This window comes from Salvelinus alpinus, chromosome 19, assembly GCF_045679555.1.
Source record: "Salvelinus alpinus chromosome 19, SLU_Salpinus.1, whole genome shotgun sequence".
Classification (NCBI taxonomy): Eukaryota; Metazoa; Chordata; class Actinopteri; order Salmoniformes; family Salmonidae; genus Salvelinus; species Salvelinus alpinus.
In genome coordinates this window covers 42,729,270-42,749,158 of record NC_092104.1, presented here as the reverse complement: position 1 = coordinate 42,749,158, position 19,889 = coordinate 42,729,270, and the positions used below count along the sequence as shown (strand labels likewise).

At 41.7% G+C, this 19,889-nt stretch overlaps 1 protein-coding gene across 4 annotated transcripts in view; it reads left to right on the top strand.

Annotated features, from left to right (window-relative positions):
• trpm3 (transient receptor potential cation channel, subfamily M, member 3) overlaps positions 1 to 19,889 on the top strand; it is a 245,231-nt gene that overhangs the window by 140,552 nt on the left and 84,790 nt on the right. For all 4 annotated transcript variants that reach the window (XM_071353639.1, XM_071353637.1, XM_071353638.1 and 1 more), the window contains exons 9-12: positions 9,960 to 10,032; positions 11,378 to 11,478; positions 11,641 to 11,775; positions 12,085 to 12,135. In XM_071353639.1, coding sequence (XP_071209740.1) covers positions 9,960 to 10,032; positions 11,378 to 11,478; positions 11,641 to 11,775; positions 12,085 to 12,135 — 360 coding nt within the window. The remainder of the gene's footprint in view (positions 1 to 9,959; positions 10,033 to 11,377; positions 11,479 to 11,640; positions 11,776 to 12,084; positions 12,136 to 19,889) is intronic.

Sequence of the window (19,889 nt, the reverse complement as noted above, 5' to 3'; positions counted from 1 at the left end):
CATGCTTATTATAGTGATCATCCTCAATGTGTAGTACACTGTCCCACTACAAACACAATGATACATATTATCACTGCACTATGCCTGGCACAAAGTCACATTTCACAGGGCACGAAACAAGCACTATGGTAAGTGGATAATGAAGGTAATCACATGGCAATCAGTGAGTTTTGAGTTCCAGACAGACGGTATTAGTCACACACACACACACACACACACACACACACACACACACACACACACACACACACACACACACACACACACACACACACACACACACACACACACACACACACACACACACACACACACACACACACACACACACACACACACACAGACACGCACACACACGCACACACACGCACACACATGCACACACATGCACACACACACATAAACACACACTGCTGTGTCCATTCCAAACCATGAGATATTATCGTCATACATACTGTGCCTGAGATGAAAATAACACTCACTGTGTCTGTACTCATTAAACACCTGAGCCTCCATTAGCCTGCATGCACAAAACAAACACATGCCTTTGCTTTACAATATTCTAATTTAACAGTTGGTTACACAAGCACATGCATAATGTAATTTGCATGGAAAGTCGGCCTCAATATGTAAATGCACACTCTGTTATATAAAGGTTTTATAATACACACTTCGTTTATAATACACACATTCAATACTCAGTTGCACAAGACGCTTGAAAAGTGGATTTCATCACAATCGTTAAAGTATGAACACACCTGGAGACACAAAGTCAAATCGGGGACATGTTTTTTTTACACAATAACATTATGGTAGCTAGCAAAACAGTGTAGGGGCAGTTGCTAAGTTAAATAACTGCAAACAATTTTAGCTAGCTAGCTAACTAACTTGGCTAACTGTGGGGTGTAACAATTCACCCATTTACAGTTGCTATTGCACTACACTTTGCAAGCAAAAGGTGTCTCCAGTAATGTTTACATTTGTCTCCACTTTCCAACCATATTGTCATATGTTAGCTGTAATTGTTGACATGGTATTCATGGTTGCACATACTTTTACTACGAGCAACTGAGCCGTGTGTATTGCAAGGGTCCCTCCTCTCCCTACGTAATGTATTGTTTTGTAATTGTATATCTATTGAAATGAAACCATATATACACTTTGTTGAATGTTTTGCGTCAATTATGTTTTTGTGCCTTCATTTTGTCTCTCCTTTGTTCCTTTGTCATGTGACAAAAATGTGCCTTTGTGATGTGATGATTTGTGTTGGTGTTGTTGTAGTTGTTTCTCCTTTTCATTGTGCGTCCTATTTTTTTCTTCCATGTTTTCTTCCCCCTTATATGGACACACACATAGCGAGAGAAATGCACATTCCCACATAGTGGTAGAGATGCTCATCACAGATGTTGGGTGTGTAAGTGGATTGATCTGAGCTCTCTGTGAGGTTTCCATGCTCAAGCAGATGGAACTCCAGAACAGCCAGTCGCGTGGAGTCTCTAGAGCAGCTGTGGAACCAAGAATATCTGATAGGCAAAAGAGTACATCTCTTCTTCAACTACTGCCACAACTATCTACCACTACTTTACTACAGTACAGTACGTCCTCTATGGGATGGATCATACATACTGAGGAAGATTGGTTGGTTTGTGCTGCCACCTTGGTCTAGTTTGGCTAATGCTAATGCCAAGCACCGCAGTGTGGTGTTGAGTAGATAAAGCTAGATAAAGTTTAGACCAAGGCAATGCCGTAAGATTTCTGATGACGTGGGACTAATGTGTTTGGATGATGGAATATGACTGAGAATCCTTTGGACTTGTAGCCTATATGTCACCATGACATTCAAATCTGCGCGGTTTCACACAGCAGGTGCGGTGCTCTTTCGTGTAGTCAGTGTTTCGATGAAGATTCCTAATAGTAGCCATCTCCATAGCGGGTCATGTGTAAGGAATGTGTAATGAACACTAAACTTTTGACTACATTTTATACATTCCACATTTTGCTGTGTTTCAGCTTGAATTCAAAATGTATGAAAAAAATATATAATTCCCACCCAGCTACACACAATACACCATAATGGCAAAGTGAAAAGTATTCAACATTTTTGAAAATGTATTGAGAATGAAATACAGAAATGTCTAATGTCCTTAAGTATTCACACCCCTGAATCGATACATGTTAGAATCACCTTTGGCAGCGATTACAGCTGTCATTCTTTCTGGGTAAGTCTCTATGAACTTTGCACGCCTGGATTGTACAATATTTGCACAATATTATTTTTAAAAGCTCCGTCAAGTTGGTTGTTGATCATTGCTAGACAGCCATTTTCAAGTCTTGCCGTAGATTTTCAATCCGATTTCAGTCAAAATGTAACAAGGCAACTGAGGAATATTGAATGTCTTGGTAAGCAACTCCAGTGTATATTTGGCCTTGTGTTTTAGTTTATTTGTAACGATCTTCTTTGGGAGAAAGAGAGGAGGACCAAAGCGCAGCGTGGTAAGTGTTCATGATGAAACTTTAATAGAACAAACTGAACACTGAAATACAAAAACAATAAACTGAACGAATGAAAACCGAAACAGTTCCGTGTGGAACACACAGACACGGAAGACAACCACCCACAAAACACAACAGAAAACAGGCTCCCTAAATATGGTTCCCAATCAGAGACAATGACTAACACCTGCCTCTGATTGAGAACCATATCAGGCCAAACGAAAAACCCAACATAGAAACACAAACATAGATAAACAACCCAACTCACACCCTGACCATACTAAAACAAAGAAAATACAAAAGAACTAAGGTCAGAACGTGACATTATTGTCCTGCTGAAAGGTGAATTTGTCTCCCAGTATCTGTTGGAAAGCAGACTGAACCAGGTTTACCGTTAGGATTTTGCCTGTACTTAGCTCTATTCTATTTCTTTTTATCACATTTTTACTCCTGAACTGAGTTAGGCTTACCATGACAAAGGGGCTGAATAATTATTAACTCAAGCCATTTCAGCTTTACATTTTTTATTCATTTGTAAAAACATAATTCCACTTTGACATTGTGGGGTATTGTGTGTAGGCAAGTGACACAACATCTGAAATTAACAAATTTAGAATTCAGACAGTAACACAACAAAATGTGACCGACCACCTTGATTCAGTGTTAAGTAGCAAAATTTGAAATTGTGTTTTTTTACGTTGGATGAAAGCAGAAACACAGACCTACAAAATGGTATGTAATATACTGCATTTGACAAAAATGGGAAAGTAATTCTGCTTTGAAAGTTGATAAACTTGTAACCCCACTTTGAGAAAATGGCCTTTGAATGTTTTTGGTACCTACTGGAGAGCTGTTCTTTGTTTACACCCATTCAGCATCGTTCACACCCTCTTAAGCTTTAGCCCCAACCCAAACTCTGACCGTTTTACTCGGCCGAGCAGAGCTGGTTAGGTTGTTTTCATGTTATCCAGAGCGTTGGTGACTGTAACTGCTGCTTGCAACAATTTAATTAAGCTTTTATGCCGACGTTTACTGACACAGCCATATTCAACTGCTGTTGAGTGTTCGTAAATTCATCAGTTATTCTACACTCTGGCAAATTCAGATGAGAGTGCTCTGAAATCGGAGCCAGACTGAATTTACGAACGCACCTGAAATGGCGACATAGTGGAGTGTTTTGTTAAGACATGTAGCTAGCTAGCTAAACAATGAACCATAATCACAACTCATGACGTTACTACCCTGCATGAATCTGTAGGTAGCTAACCAACATCGAGCCAGCCAGCTAACGTTAGCTAGCTAACAATACACTTTAACTTGAAATGAAAACACTTTCTTACCCATATACATCATAGATGCACGCGTCTCCTGTCACGGATGCCATGGTTGCCCTTACTTTGAAGAAGTAATCTGGAGACAGGTGTTTTCTCCATCTCCTTAGCTATCATACTCGAATTCCACTGAACTCTGTCCTCCAGAAAGGAGACGGCAACACTTATGCAGTTTTACTATGCGATACATAAAAAAAGCCACGTTAGACAGGATACTGACCAGCTCTAATAGACAGAAGCGTGCTATATGGCAGACCAATCCAAACTCATCTCTCGGCATGTCCAGCCCACTCATTATCTCAGCCAAACATGGCTAGCGGGAAGGTTGCTCCCTTTTTCTGTGGCTAAACCAACTAGGCTCGTAATTTAACAATTTTATTCGTATTTACAGATGGCATACAAGTTTGTTATTAAGGCACATGAAAGTTCACATGTTCGAGAAAGCATTTCTGCCAAAAATTGCATTTTGTTAAAAAAAGGTTTACGTTCAAACGGCTCTCCTGTGAAGTAGTGACCCACAGTACGTCTAGTTTCCTGAAAAGGGTCACAAATGATAAATAAGTCAAGGGGTGTGAATAAATAGGGAATTATTATTATTTAAGAAAAGTGAAACGATGCCAATATATTTGGCCACAGATAAAAAATGCCGGAGTATAGATCCAAATTAAAAGTTTTTGCTTCACTGTCCATATAAATATGTAGGAGTGTATTTATAGATAGACATGTTATACCAACAGTAAGCACTCAAGCAAACATTTCCCTGTAGGATACAAATGGAGAAGAACATGGGTGTATTTCTTACCCCTGCAAAATGACAAAAAAGAACCCCCTTGTGATCAAATGATACACCTACCATTGACTAACACTAGCTGTGGCAACATGGTGCTCCCTCCCTAGCACATGGCTCCACAGAGGATCACCTTGGGGCTATGTGTGTTGGAGTGTGCCCCTGGCTAGCTGTCAATTTTAACAACAAGAAAATGGTGCTTTGCTGGTTTGTTTAATATAAGTAATTTCAAATTATTTATACTTTTACTTCTACTTTTGATACTTAAGTATATTTAAAACCAAATACTTTTAGACTTTTACTCAAGGAGTATTTTACTGGTTGACTTTCATGTTTACTTGAGTAACTTTCTATTAAGGTATCTATACTTTTACTGAATTATGACAATGGGGTACTTTCTCCACCACTGACGAGCAACATGATCAAACAGCATCCATTCTCACTTAAAAGTGGGGCTTCCCACTAGTGACTAGTATGTCTCTTCTCTCCTCTGCCCTCTCCTCGACGTGTGATGGTGTGACGGGCGGATGTCTTTGGCATGTCATCAATCATTGCCGAGTGACACGTGTCAATCAATAGGCATGAAAGTGTCCGTCATCTACAGAATGAGATATTCCCTTCACACAGACTGTAGACCGATCGGTATTAGAGGCTACAGCATATCTGTGTGCAAGAGAAAAACATATATGGAGGCATGTGTGAAACCAAAGCACGCATGCATCACTATTAAATATAGACATGTTATACCAACAGTAAGCACTCAAGAAAACATTTCCCTGTAGGATACAAATGGAGAAGAACATGGGTGTCTTTCTTACCCCTGCACAAGGACAGAAAACTAAGCCTCTTGTGATCAAATGATACACCTACCATTGACTAACACTAGCTGTGGCAACATGGTGCTCCCGCCCTAGCACATGGCTCCGCAGAGGGTCACCTTGGGGCTATGGTGGGTGGAGGAGGAGGAGGATCGGTAGGAGTAGGAGGAAGAGGAGAGGAAAGGAAAAGAGAAGTTGACGAGGTGGAGGCCACGCAGAGTAGCTTAAGCTGCACATAATAATCATCCCTGCTCCATCAGTCATCGTTACTGTCATTCACATATAGGAAGCAGTGATCTGGTGGGTTCCACTGGAGGCTGCTGAGGGGAGGACGGCTCAATATTGGCCGGAACGGAGCAAATAGAATTTGATACCATTCCGCTCCAGCCATTGCCAAGAACCCGTCCTCCCTAATTAAGGTGCCACCAACCTCCTGTGGTGGGTTCACACACTAACAGGCATGCATGCACACACACACACTTACTCATCTGTGTGTTCTTGTCAGTGAGTTCCCGCCTGTGTAGATCAAGTGAGGATTAGGGCTGTTTTAGTTCAAGTGTACCGGTGTGATTTGTGCACTAAGTGTGTGGCATTATGGTCACACACACAGACAGTCCTAAAGCTACCACAGGAACACACACCAGGTCATGTAACCCTCACTTAAGTAATCTATCCCTGACCACACACTGGCCTTCTCTATCTCTCTCTTTCTCACACACACGCACGCACATACGCACGCACGCACGCACGCACGCACGCACGCACGCACGCACGCACGCACGCACGCACACACACGCACACCAACATGAACACCCACGTGAACACACACACATACATACAGACAACATGCACACCTACGTGAACACACAATAATTACCCTGTCCTCAAACAGGCAATGAAGACGGATCGAAACCATCACATCCCATTTACTCTCCAATTTCACCCGGAGGGAGGCCTTTCAATTACTCTTACACACACACACACACACACACACACACACACACACACACACACACACACACACACACACACACACACACACACACACACACACACACACACACACACCACGCACTCTCTCACAGTTATATTTATATCATCCTCAAATACACTACCGTTCAAATTACTTAGACGTTTCCTTGTTTTTAAAAGAAAAGCTATTTTTTGGTCCATTAAAATAACATCAAATTGATCAGAAATACAGTGTAGACATTATTAATGTTGTAAATGACTATTGTAGCTGGAAACGGCAGATTTTTTTATGGAATATCTACATAGGCGTAGAGCAACCATCACTCCTGTGTTCCAATGGCACGTTGCATTAGCTAATCCAAATTAATCATTTTAAATGGCTAATTGATCATTAGAAAACCTTTTTGCAATTATGTTAGCACAGCTGAAAACTGTTGTCCTGATTAAAGAACCAAGAAAACTGGCCTTTTTTTTGCCAAGAAACTGAAGATCTCGTACAACACTGTGTACTACTCCCTTCACAGAACAGCGCAAAATGCTTCTAACCAGAATAGAAAGATGAGTGGGAGGCCCCGGGGCACAACAGAGCAAGAGGACAAGTACATTAGAGTGGCTAGTTTGAGAAACAGATGCCTCACAAGTCCTCAACTGGCAGCTTCATTAAATAGTACTCGCAAAACACCAGTCTCAACGTCAACAGTGAAGAGGCGACTCCGGGATGCTGGCCTTCTTGGAAGAGTTGCAAAGAAAAATACATATCTCAGACTGGCCAATACAAAGAAAAGATTAAGATGGGCAAAATAACACAGACACTGGACAGAGGAAGATTGTAAAAAAGTGTTATGGACAGACTAATCTAGGTTTGAGGCCACAAAGAAGAACATTCGTGAGACGCAAAACATTCGTGAGACCTCCACCATGCTTGACGCCATCTGTCAAGCATGGTGGAGGCAGTGTGATGCTCTGGGGGTGCTTTGGTGGTGGTAAAGTGGGAGATTTGTACAGGTTAAAAGGGATCTTGAAGAAGGAAGGCTATCACTCCATTTTGCAACGCCCTGCCATACTCTGTGGACGGCGAATAATTGGAGCCAATTTCCTCCTACAACAGGACAATGACCCAAACCACAGCTCTAAACTATGCAAGAACTATTTAGGGAAGAAGCAGTCAGCTGGTTTTCTGTCTATAATGGAGTGGCCAGCACAGTCACCGGATCTCAACCCTATTGAGCTGTTGTGGGAGCAGCTTGACCGTATGGTACGTAAGAAGTGCCCATCAAGCCAATCCAACTTGTGGGAGGTGCTTCAGGAAGCATGTGATGAAATCTCTTCAGATTACCTCAACAAATTGACAACTAGAATGCCAAAGGTCTGCAAATCTCTAATTGCTGCAAATGGAGGATTCTTTGACGAAAGCAAAGTTTGAAGGACACAATTATTATTTAAATTAAAAATCATTATTTATAACCTTGTCAGTGTCTTGACTATATTTCCTATTCATTTTGCAACTCATTTCATGTATGTTTTCATGGAAAACAAGGACGTTTCTAAGTGACCCCAAACTTTTGAACGGTAGTGTACGTATGCAGATACTTACATTATTCATCATGTGAGGTGAAATGGGTATATTTTGGGAGATGAGCACTCATTCTGTTTGATTTGATGAAGAGCCGGTTCGGATCAAAACGGTGTCAATAAATCAAGTAATTTGGAGAAGAAACAGTGTGAGAGCCTTCCTGTTCTTCACAAGTATTCTTTATTAGCCTAGCACCTATTTTTCTAAGGATGTGCGTATGACAACACACTTTGTTACTTTCATTGTTCACACGTTAAACACAATCAGGAATGCTCATACACATGCTCATAGAGACACACAGTACTGGAGGTAGCTCTTACACATACATATGCTCATTTCTCTCTCTGCAGGACCCCATTCCAAGGGGGCAATGTGTGTCATAGTGGAAAAATTATGAACAAGCAAGCGTACAAACAAATTCTCTCTCCCCTTTGGTGTCTGAAGGGCTTTTAGAAAAAGGGAAAGAGAGAGAAGGAGAGAGCTACTCTATTGATTCATAGCCTGAGGGGAGGTAGGAGTTAAAGACAGCTGAAATCAAGGTGCACCACCAAATTTAGCCATTTAGAAGGGAAGGTGGGTTTGGAGATGTGATGGCGGGAGGAGGGAGGAGGATGGAGGGAGGGAGGGAGGGATTACAGGAATAGATTCATGACCCTGTGGCTGGGATCCTCAGCACGCTCCAGCGTTCCGAACACGCAGCTCATACGTGGAGCTGCAAGGTGCCCTTCACACACATGCCGTCATGCGACAAAATCTGGGAGAACTGCCGCATTCCGTCTCTTTTACCCTCCCCCTGCTTTCCCTTCCTTCATCCTTCCCGCTATCTTACCCGCTCTCTCCCTCTGTTTCGCTCTATACCCCTTCCTTCTTTTTTATCACTTGCTTACTGTACCATACTCCATCGAAGGGTCTCCAGTCACTCTAGATATCTCTCTCTCTCCCCTTCGCTCTCGCTCTCTCCCCTTCGCTCTCGCTCTCTCCCCTTCGCTCTCTCTCTCTCTCTTTCCTTCGCTCTCTTTCTCTCTTTCTCTCTCTCTCTCTCTCTCTCTCTCTCTCTCTCTCTCTCTCTCTCTCTCTCTCTCTCTCTCTCTCTCTCTCTCTCTCTCTCTCTCTCTCTCTCTCTCTCTCTCTCTCTCTCTCTCTCTCTCTCTCTCTCTCTCTCTCTCTCTCTCTCTCTCTCTCTCTCTCTCTCTCTCTCTCGCTCTCTCTCTCTCTCTCTCTCTCTCTCTCTCTCTCTCTCTCTCTCTCTCTCTCTCCTTCGCTCTATCTCTCTCTCTCTCCTTCGCTCTCTCTCCTTCGCTCCCTCTCTCTCTCTCTCTCTCTCTCTCTCTCTCTCTCTCCTTCTCTCTCTATCTCTCTCCCTCTCGGTCTCTCTCTCTCTCTCCCTCTCGGTCTCTCTCTCTCCCTCTCGGTCTCTCTCTCTCTCTCTCTCTCTCTCTCTCTCTCTCTCTCTCTCTCTCTCTCTCTCTCTCTCTCTCTCTCTCTCTCTCTCTCTCTCCCCTTCGCTCTATCTCTCTCTCTCCCCTTCGCTCTATCTCTCTCTCTCTCCTTCACTCTCTCTCCTTCTCTCTCTCTCTCTCTCTCTCCCTCCCTCTCGGTCTCTCTCTCTCTCCATTCTATCTCTTCCCTTCTTTTCTACTGGGACCACACTGCATACGAGCTACTTCACAGGTTTCGTTTCCGTTTCCAAAGTGTGTCAACTAGGGAGAATATATTATACAGTATATTGCAGTTTCCTCTGCACGGAGCTTCAGACAGCAGCTCTGTACAGCTGATTCTAATCACATGTATCAAAAGCGCTGAGCTATGATGTGACTGGTTTACTCACGGTGTTAATCATCTCTATCAGTAAAAAACATTTCATTCATTTATTTATTCACAAAGCAAGAAAGAGTAATGATGTATAGATCACATACAGATTATGTAAATGTCTCCCTCTCTCTCTTCCTTATTCTTTCTTTATTTTCTCTCTCTGTATGTTTCAGATAACCGTTTTTCGGATGGGGTCTGAGGGACACCAGGACATTGACCTGGCCATTCTCACTGCTCTGCTAAAAGGTAATTGACACATAGCTAATATTTAAAGAGGCTCCTTATGTCAGACAGTGGGCTTCAGAAGGTTATAAAACACAATCCTCCAATTGAGCACAGTTAAGACTCTCCCTCTCCTCCTCCCGTTTCATTGCTCTATCCCTCCCTCCATCACTCTCGTAATCCATAGTTTCGACTTGTTGTTTAGTGCATGGTATTGATCAGGAGCGTAGGTTCCAACACTGCTGGTTCCGAGGCCTTCGGAGCAGATCCTTTGGGCCTGTTTTCAAATCTATACCAGGTGATTGACTCACTCTGAGTTCCTTCTTAGTGGAACGCTGTATCTGAGGGCCTTCATAATTCATGTTTGGCAGCATGTCTAGGGAATGCGTGTTTCTAGCATGTTTACACTCTCTACGCATCCTTCTCCCCCACACTCATAATTTTTTGCATCTCATCTCCTCCTATTCATATCTCTCTGTCCATCTCCCTCTCTATTTCTGTGATTGATCTCTGTATCTGGCATGATGGACTGTCACAAGCATGGCCAGTATAGAGTGCCGACTTTATTATGCAAACTGTGTGTTTTCAGAGAGAAAGAGGTAGAGTGAGAGAAAGACTGTGTGCGAGAGACTGACACACTGAAATAAATAGGGAGAGATCGAGAGAGAGAGAGAGAGAGACAAAGAGAGACAGAGAAAAAGAGAGTGAGAGAGAGGGTAATTGATGCGGGATAAGGTCCATAAACTCCACCAACTACAGAGCCTTGGAGAGCGAAGTGTTATTTAAAACCAGTGATAAACGGGAGCAGTCCCTTTTAATACCGATTTCTCTATTAAACTCCTATTACACCACTCTGCATCTCATTACCAAGCTCGGCAAAAGCTCCCATTATTACGCCTGTGAAATATCTCTGCTGAGTAGAGCCGTCAGTCATCATAAAAGGTGTGTAGCCTCAAACTTGCCTCCCTTCAGCATTTGAGTTTTCAAACTACCGGTTAAAGTGCTTTTCACAAAAGAATTTATCACATCACCGACAGCTTGACAAATATCCTTTCTCAAAAAGAAAGCAAGAGGTAGGTGTCGGAGGCCAAGAACAACTGCCTTGGACTTTCATTTAAGAACCGCACAAATACATCTCCTTTGTTGCTTGCTAAACAGTGATGTTCTGCCCACCCACAGAGAAAAAAGTAAATAAAACCTTCCAAAGCTAGCAGAAGAAGTGATTTGAGATTGCAGTCGGCGACTGCTGACGGAATGATCGACAAATCACCATGCACCCCAAATAACTATTCGCTATTATTTGTTGATCGACTGAGCAAAATTGATGCTCTCGAACATGGTTTATTGTCCCCTCTGTTCCTCCTCCTAGGTGCCAACGCATCGGCTCCTGACCAGCTCAGCCTGGCCCTGGCCTGGAACCGAGTGGACATTGCCCGCAGCCAGATCTTCATCTACGGACAGCAGTGGCCTGTAAGACCCAGCCTATCACTTCTCACTCCCTTGTTTACAGTATAGACTACAGGCGGCCCTGTCCAAGTGAAAGTGTGAAATCTATGCCGTATCCATCCATATGCTGTTTCTTGATGGTTAAGCCTGAGTTGACTGACTGTGCCTTCCCTGTTTGTATGGTAGGTGGGTTCTCTGGAGCAGTCTATGCTGGATGCCCTGGTGCTGGACAGAGTGGACTTCGTCAAGCTGCTGATCGAGAACGGAGTGAGCATGCATCGCTTCCTCACCCTCTCCAGACTGGAGGAGCTCTACAACACGGTACTTCACTACAGCTCCCCCATGGCTGACAGCTCTGAACTCTGACCTCTCACTGACTCCATGTCATATGGAATGTATCAAACAGCCATAACATTGTTCTCCTCTGTAAGGTATGCATTCCTGAAGCCTTTATAGCAGCTACATAAGACGATATGACGTCCTTCACACGTGTTCATTATGAACAACAGCATAATACTATACCTACAGCGTGGTACTTGATTCAAATGAACCGTTTGTCGTAGCTCTGCAACTTGCTGCAGGTCGGGGCGTGACTCACGGACTGAACTGTGCTTGTGTTTGTTTTGTCAGAGGCATGGACCATCCAACACACTGCACCACCTGGTCAGAGACGTCAAAAAGGTACAGTTAAGAGTGTGTGACCGCGTAGGCGTCGGTGTGAATGTTAGCTTGTGTGCGAACGCAAGGGCAGCACATGTTCTATTGGTCTAGACTTTGTGTTGCTTTTGTTTGCAGATTGCGTTTAGCTCTGTAGATCGCTATTGTTGCTAACGGCGCATCTAGGAGCCGGATTTTCTCCTTTTCAGCTGGGGTTATAGCCGCGGCTGCCTAGAGATGTCTCCGTCTTTTGTCTCTCTCTACCCCTCCCATTACTCTTTCTTTTGCTCTGTACACACTCACTCCATTTGAGTCCAACGCGGTATTATGTACCCATATGCACAACAACCTTAGATTGGTCAAACGTATTGTAGTCCTGTGGATCTGACCTTAAACCAGGGAAGGCCCACCTCTAATTGTGGCTGTCACAGTTAACATAGCCTAGGCCCAAATACTCAAAATGAGCTGCCATTATGTATTGCTATATGTGTAACTTACGCCAAATTGAGTGTCTCTTCGAGTATTGAGTGTGTACGACATCATCATGTCATTCATTATAGAGCCAGTCTGAGATTGGACTGTTGAGTGCATATGACGCATTCATTTCTCCACTACTCTCTGTCTCGCTGTCTGTCTTGCTTGTCCCTTAGCCCTCTAATACTGATTCTATTCTATAATACACCAAAGGCACTAACTTTATTAGCTTTAATGAACAAGCTATTATGCCCTTAGATGCTTGTGTATTCAAATGTTATACATGCTTTTGAATTGTAAGACTTATAATACTTACGGCCTACACAGTATATTCTTATAAATGTGTATAATGTTTACAAATAACGGAATGTTTAGTTATTAATAGTTTATAAATCGTTCACTAATAAGTTATTATTACATTTGTGATAGTGTTACCCAAAAGCCTTTAGATAATAATCTGACCGGACTACAGTACCTATGTAACAAAACAATTGTACGCAAATGTGCGTCCTTAATTCAAGATTATGACCTCTAGTGAGAGCTCATAGAAAGGTCAGCAGCATCCGTATTCAGATCAGATGAATCGAAGCATAATGGATTGCAGTAACATGTGCTACAATGGGAGAGCTGTAGAGGTTACAGTGAGTCATGGTGTAACCATCCACGATCTAAACTTCCCAGAACCCTTAGCTCTGTACGCAGGGTGAGAAGGGTTCCGGTACTTCAGGATTGGACTAAAGAATCTCACGCACACACACATGCACGTGGCACACACACGCACACACACGCACACACACGCGCACACACACACTAGTGATGCTCAGGTTGACTCAAAAGCCGCAGTCCCAGCGGGTTATATCTGTGAGGCGGGCAGGTTTAGGGTCATGAAATATTGTGTGGATGAAGGGCAAGTGGTTGGCAGTTGAATAAAGATAAAACAATGGGTTAATATACATAAATGTGTCATTCTTTTGCAATTCATTTCTACAGGCTACATTGAGTTTTTTTTTCAGCATTTGTATATGGTGTCAGTGTGTAGCCTAAGCCTAAGCTTTCGGGTCTAACTGAAGTGCGCCAAATACACGCCAATTACCAAATGCCTTTGGGATCTTGGGCAGAAAAAGTTAACGTCGATCCACTGATTTTATTTTATTTTACAATGTCGGAGTTTAATTCAATAAGAGAAAAGCTGTGAAATGGAGAGTTGAAAATAAATACAAGGGAGGGACAGAACGGTAGTCTAATGTTATAGAAGAGAGGACCCGAACAGTAGTCAAATGTTATAGGAGGGAGGGACAGTACAGTAGTCTAATGTTATAGAAGAGAGGGACAGAACAGTAGTCTAATGTTATAGAAGAGAGGACCAGAACAGTAGTCTAATGTTATAGAAGAGAGGACCAGAACAGTAGTCTAATGTTATAGAAGAGAGGACCAGTACAGTAGTCTAATGTTATAGAAGAGAGGACCAGAACAGTAGCCTGATGTTATAGAAGAGAGGACCAGAACAGTAGTCTAATGTTATAGAAGAGAGGACCAGAACAGTAGTCTAATGTTATAGAAGAGAGGACCAGAACAGTAGTCTAATGTTATAGAAGAGAGGACTAGAACAGTAGTCTAATGTTATAGAAGAGAGGACCAGAACAGTAGCCTGATGTTATAGAAGAGAGGACCAGAACAGTAGTCTAATGTTATAGAAGAGAGGACCAGAACAGTAGTCTAATGTTATAGAAGAGAGGGACAGAACAGTAGTCTAATGTTACAGAAGAGAGGACCAGAACAGTAGTCTAATGTTATAGAAGAGAGGGACAGAACAGTAGTCTAATGTTATAGAAGAGAGGACCAGAACAGTAGTCTAATGTTATAGAAGAGAGGACCAGAACAGTAGTCTAATGTTATAGAAGAGAGGGAAAGAACAGTAGTCTAATGTTACAGAAGAGAGGACCAGAACAGTAGTCTAATGTTATAGAAGAGAGGACCAGCACAGTAGCCTGATGTTATAGAAGAGAGGACCAGAACAGTAGTCTAATGTTATAGAAGAGAGGCCCAGAACAGTAGTCTAATGTTATAGAAGAGAGGGACAGAACAGTAGTCTAATGTTATAGAAGAGAGGACCAGAACAGTAGTCTAATGTTATAGAAGAGAGGACCAGAACAGTAGTCTAATGTTATAGAAGAGAGGGACAGAACAGTAGTCTAATGTTATAGAAGAGAGGACCAGAACAGTAGTCTAATGTTATAGAAGAGAGGACCAGAACAGTAGTCTAATGTTATAGAAGAGAGGACCAGAACAGTAGTCTAATGTTATAGAAGGGAGGGACAGTACAGTAGTCTAATGTTATAGAAGAGAGGACCAGAACAGTAGTCTAATGTTATAGAAGAGAGGACCAGAACAGTAGTCTAATGTTATAGAAGAGAGGACCAGAACAGTAGTCTAATGTTATAGAAGGGAGGGACAGTACAGTAGTCTAATGTTATAGAAGAGAGGACCAGAACAGTAGTCTAATGTTATAGAAGAGAGGACCAGAACAGTAGTCTAATGTTATAGAAGAGAGGACCAGAACAGTAGTCTAATGTTATAGAAGAGAGGGACAGTACAGTAGTCTAATGTTATAGAAGAGAGGACCAGAACAGTAGTCTAATGTTATAGAAGAGAGGACCAGAACAGTAGTCTAATGTTATAGAAGAGAGGACCAGTACAGTAGTCTAATGTTATAGAAGAGAGGACCAGAACAGTAGCCTGATGTTATAGAAGAGAGGACCAGAACAGTAGTCTAATGTTATAGAAGAGAGGACCAGAACAGTAGTCTAATGTTATAGAAGAGAGGACCAGAACAGTAGTCTAATGTTATAGAAGAGAGGACCAGAACAGTAGTCTAATGTTATAGAAGAGAGGACCAGAACAGTAGCCTGATGTTATAGAAGAGAGGACCAGAACAGTAGTCTAATGTTATAGAAGAGAGGACCAGAACAGTAGTCTAATGTTATAGAAGAGAGGGACAGAACAGTAGTCTAATGTTACAGAAGAGAGGACCAGAACAGTAGTCTAATGTTATAGAAGAGAGGGACAGAACAGTAGTCTAATGTTATAGAAGAGAGGACCAGAACAGTAGTCTAATGTTATAGAAGAGAGGACCAGAACAGTAGTCTAATGTTATAGAAGAGAGGGACAGAACAGTAGTCTAATGTTACAGAAGAGAGGACCAGAACAGTAGTCTAATGTTATAGAAGAGAGGACCAGCACAGTAGCCTGATGTTATAGAAGAGAGGACCAGAACAGTAGTCTAATGTTATAGAAGAGAGGCCCAGAACAGTAGTCTAATGTTATAGAAGAGAGGACCAGAACAGTAGTCTAATGTTATAGAAGAGAGGACCAGAACAGTAGTCTAATGTTATAGAAGAGAGGACCAGAACAGTAGTCTAATGTTATAGAAGAGAGGGACAGAACAGTAGTCTAATGTTATAGAAGAGAGGACCAGAACAGTAGTCTAATGTTATAGAAGAGAGGACCAGAACAGTAGTCTAATGTTATAGAAGAGAGGACCAGAACAGTAGTCTAATGTTATAGAAGGGAGGGACAGTACAGTAGTCTAATGTTATAGAAGAGAGGACCAGAACAGTAGTCTAATGTTATAGAAGAGAGGACCAGAACAGTAGTCTAATGTTATAGAAGAGAGGACCAGAACAGTAGTCTAATGTTATAGAAGAGAGGACCAGAACAGTAGTCTAATGTTATAGAAGAGAGGGACAGTACAGTAGTCTAATGTTATAGAAGAGAGGACCAGAACAGTAGTCTAATGTTTGGTAACGATTTGGTGAAGTGGTAAAAGAGGATGATAGCAGTGCTGGCTATGTTATGTGTGATGATTGTGAAGTGCTATAGAAATTCAACAGTCACAAGACAGGGACTTCGAAACGGCACGTCAAGGGAACTGTACTGTTCAAAAGGGTTAAAGTAGCCTCACTGAAATCTGGCAACTGACTGTAGGTCTATAACCTCTAACATACCCTAATATAATATTTAATCCTGCAGAATTAAGCATTTATTGCATAATTTTTTTTACTCTTGTGTGTAAAGTGTGGAGAAATATAATTTATTTCTTGAAGCATCTTAAGGGAATGAATGGTTAAGGACCGTCTCTAAAAGTGCTATATTTATCAGCATCATAAAAGCTGATAGTGTTTCAACCACATAAAATATGCATCCAAGCTGAACAGAAATATTATCAAAAACATGTTGGGTTGTTTTAACAGCTTTATACTTCCTTAAAACCAGTCAAATTGGAAATTTTGCACCGAAAATCATTTTTTTTGGTTGCATTTTCTCCCTGGGCTGTAAACATCTTCGCTGAACAAGAGAAGCAGAGATGAAAGCGGAAAAAGAAAACAAATTGTACCGACGTCAACTACATTGAAGCATTTCCTTCTAGCGATTTCTGACTTTATTCTGGTGAGCAAGGGTTTATTTTGTTTTTCAGGGCAACAAGTAATGACAGAAGAGAAGCTACATATATACTAATTATCATATTCCACTTTGTCACATATAGTCGGGCGGTTGCGGATGGGTTATTAGCAATTGTGGGCGAGTGCGGGTGAACAAATAGCTGACCGGCGCATTACTAATTCACACCAATAAACTGATATTGGAATACACACTACCGTTCAAAAGTTTGGGGTCACTTAGAAATGTCCTTGTTTTTTATAGAAAAGCTCATTTTTTGTCCATTAAAATAACATCACATTGATCAGAAATACAGTGTAGACATTGTTAATGTTGGAAATGACTATTGTAGGGAATATCTACATAGGCGTACAGAGGCCCATTATCAGCAACCATCACCTCCTGTGTCCCAATGGCACTTGGTGTTAGCTAATCCAAGTTTATAATTTTAAAAGGCTAATTGATCATTAGAAAACCTTTTTTGCAATTATGTTAGCACAGCTGAAAACTGTTGTCCTGATTTAAAGAAGCAATAAAACTGGCCTTCTTTAGACTAGTTGAGTATCTGGAGCATCAGCATGTGTGGGTTTGATTACAGGCTCAGAATGGCCAGAAACAAAGCACTTTCTTCTGAGACTCGTCGGTCTATTCTTGTTCTGAGAAATAAAGTATAATATTTAACCGTAGTGCATGGCTCTCTAGGCTTTTCCCAAATATCTCTGTTTTCTTTTCTTTCTCTTGTCCTGCTGTGTGAAGGTATGGTAGTGTGTTGGGTTTTGGTGTGCAGTAGTAGGATGCATTGCTTTCACTAGGTAGGCCCAAACATATTCTGTCCAATAAACTGATATTGGAATATATATATTAAATATTTATATTTAATATTTTTTTAAAGTTCATTTAAAACACAAATATTTAACCATAGGTTTTTTAACCAAATATCTGTGTTTTCCTCTTTCCTCTTGTCCTGCTGTGTGAAGGTATGGTACTAGTGAATGTATGGTATTGGTGTGCAGTAGTAGGATGCATTGCTTTCACCAGGGTGGCCCAAATGTATGCTGTTCCCCTTTTCTCTCTCTGGAGGAAAGTTTAGACTGTCATTGGCTACATCATGATTCCCAACCCCTCTCTTGAAGTGTGCAATTGCCCATCATGGATTTAAAAGCATGGAATTGTTAGTGTAAGCATCAGATGAAGGGACGCCGTTGTTAAGTCCATGAGCAGGAGTGTGCTACTGCACACTTCGGTAGAAGTGTGAAGAATCGGGTTTCAGGCATTTTTATTGATGCTTGTTATTGGCTTTAGTGTGTAACTTGCCCCTGAACTCTAACCCCTGGAGCCCCTGGTGCTGGAATGAGACAACCTGAAGTTACCTGTGATAAAAACTAGTTGGGTTCAGACTTTCGTACCTAGCATCATGAAGGCAAGTTGTTACAGTAATTGTTACATATTTTTTAAATAAAGGTTAATCAGTTAGTTGACATATACAATGGCCCCAATTCATCAGTTAGTTGCCATATACAGTACAATTGCCCAATGCAATCAATTGAAGATAAAGGAGAAGGGCACTGTAGGTTTGATCAGAATGATTATGCTGTATCAGAGCATTTTCTTATGTCAGATAGCACATATACTAATCGAGATGCATCCAGCTGCAGCCCCGCATTAGCCTGTAACTAAAACTAGCTGTGACTAAAACTAGCATGTCACTAAAACCAACACTAACGCCATATACTCGACGTGGTTAACCAATGCCACATACATGGGAACTCCTCCTTTTATTTCCTAGATTCCTTTCCTCTCACCCTTTTACTTTCTTCCTTTCCTAGCTTCCTTTCGTCCCTTCCTAACTTCCTTTCCTTCTTCCTTTCCTTTCCTCACTACTGGCTGTGGTTAATCCCTACCACATAAATGTGAACTCCTCCTTTTCCTTTTCTTTGCTAGCTTCCTTTCCTCCTTTCTCTCTTCCTTTTCTCCTTTCCTGACTTCCTTTCCTTCCATACTTCCCTTATCTATTTTCCTAGATTCCTTTATTCCTTTCCTTGCTCCCTTTCCTTCTTTCCTAATGCCCTTTATTTTACTCCTTTCTTAGCTTCCTTTCATTTCCTCCTTTCCTCCTTTCCTAGATAGGGCAGGAGGTGAGGAAAAGAAGGTAGAGAAGAAACAGAAGCTAGGAAACAAGGAACATAAGCTGGGAAAGGAAAGGAAATAAAGAAAGGGAAATAGGGAAGGGGAAAAGGAAAGGAAGCTAGGAAATTACGAAAATAAAGGGATCTAGGAAAGGAGGAAAGGAAAGGGAGAAAGAAAAAGGAGAGAAAGGAATCTAGGAAAGAAAAGGAGGAGTTCACATGTATGTGGTAGGGATTAACCACGGCCAGTAGAGAGGAAAGCAAGAAGGAAAGGAAGTTAGGAAAGGAAGCTAGGAAAGGAAGAAAGAAAAGGGAGGGAGAAAAATAGTCAAATAAAGAGAGCTAGGAAAGGAAAGGGATCAAGGAAAGAAGGGATTGACCACAGCCAGCAGAGAGGAAGACACACCCAGGACAAAACCTCACCTGTCTATAAAATGCAGAGTTAAAGATTCTGAGTGAACCTGTAGTGTGTTTTTCCTTTATCTGCTCCCACAGTGCGCTTTGCTCTTATCTGCAATTGATTGACTTGGAGGCCCATACATAATTAATATGATTGCCAGTACTTTGGACAACCATATGAGAGTGTAAGCAGACCTGGTAAACAAATGTTATATGTTTTCTTTCAACTACTTTAGCTTTGTTTGATTGAGCTTGTCTGATGAAATGGAACCAATAAAGTCGTCCCATAAGTTCAAATCCTGCCCACCCAGTTTGTTTGAAGGTAATGGCAGGGGAGGACTC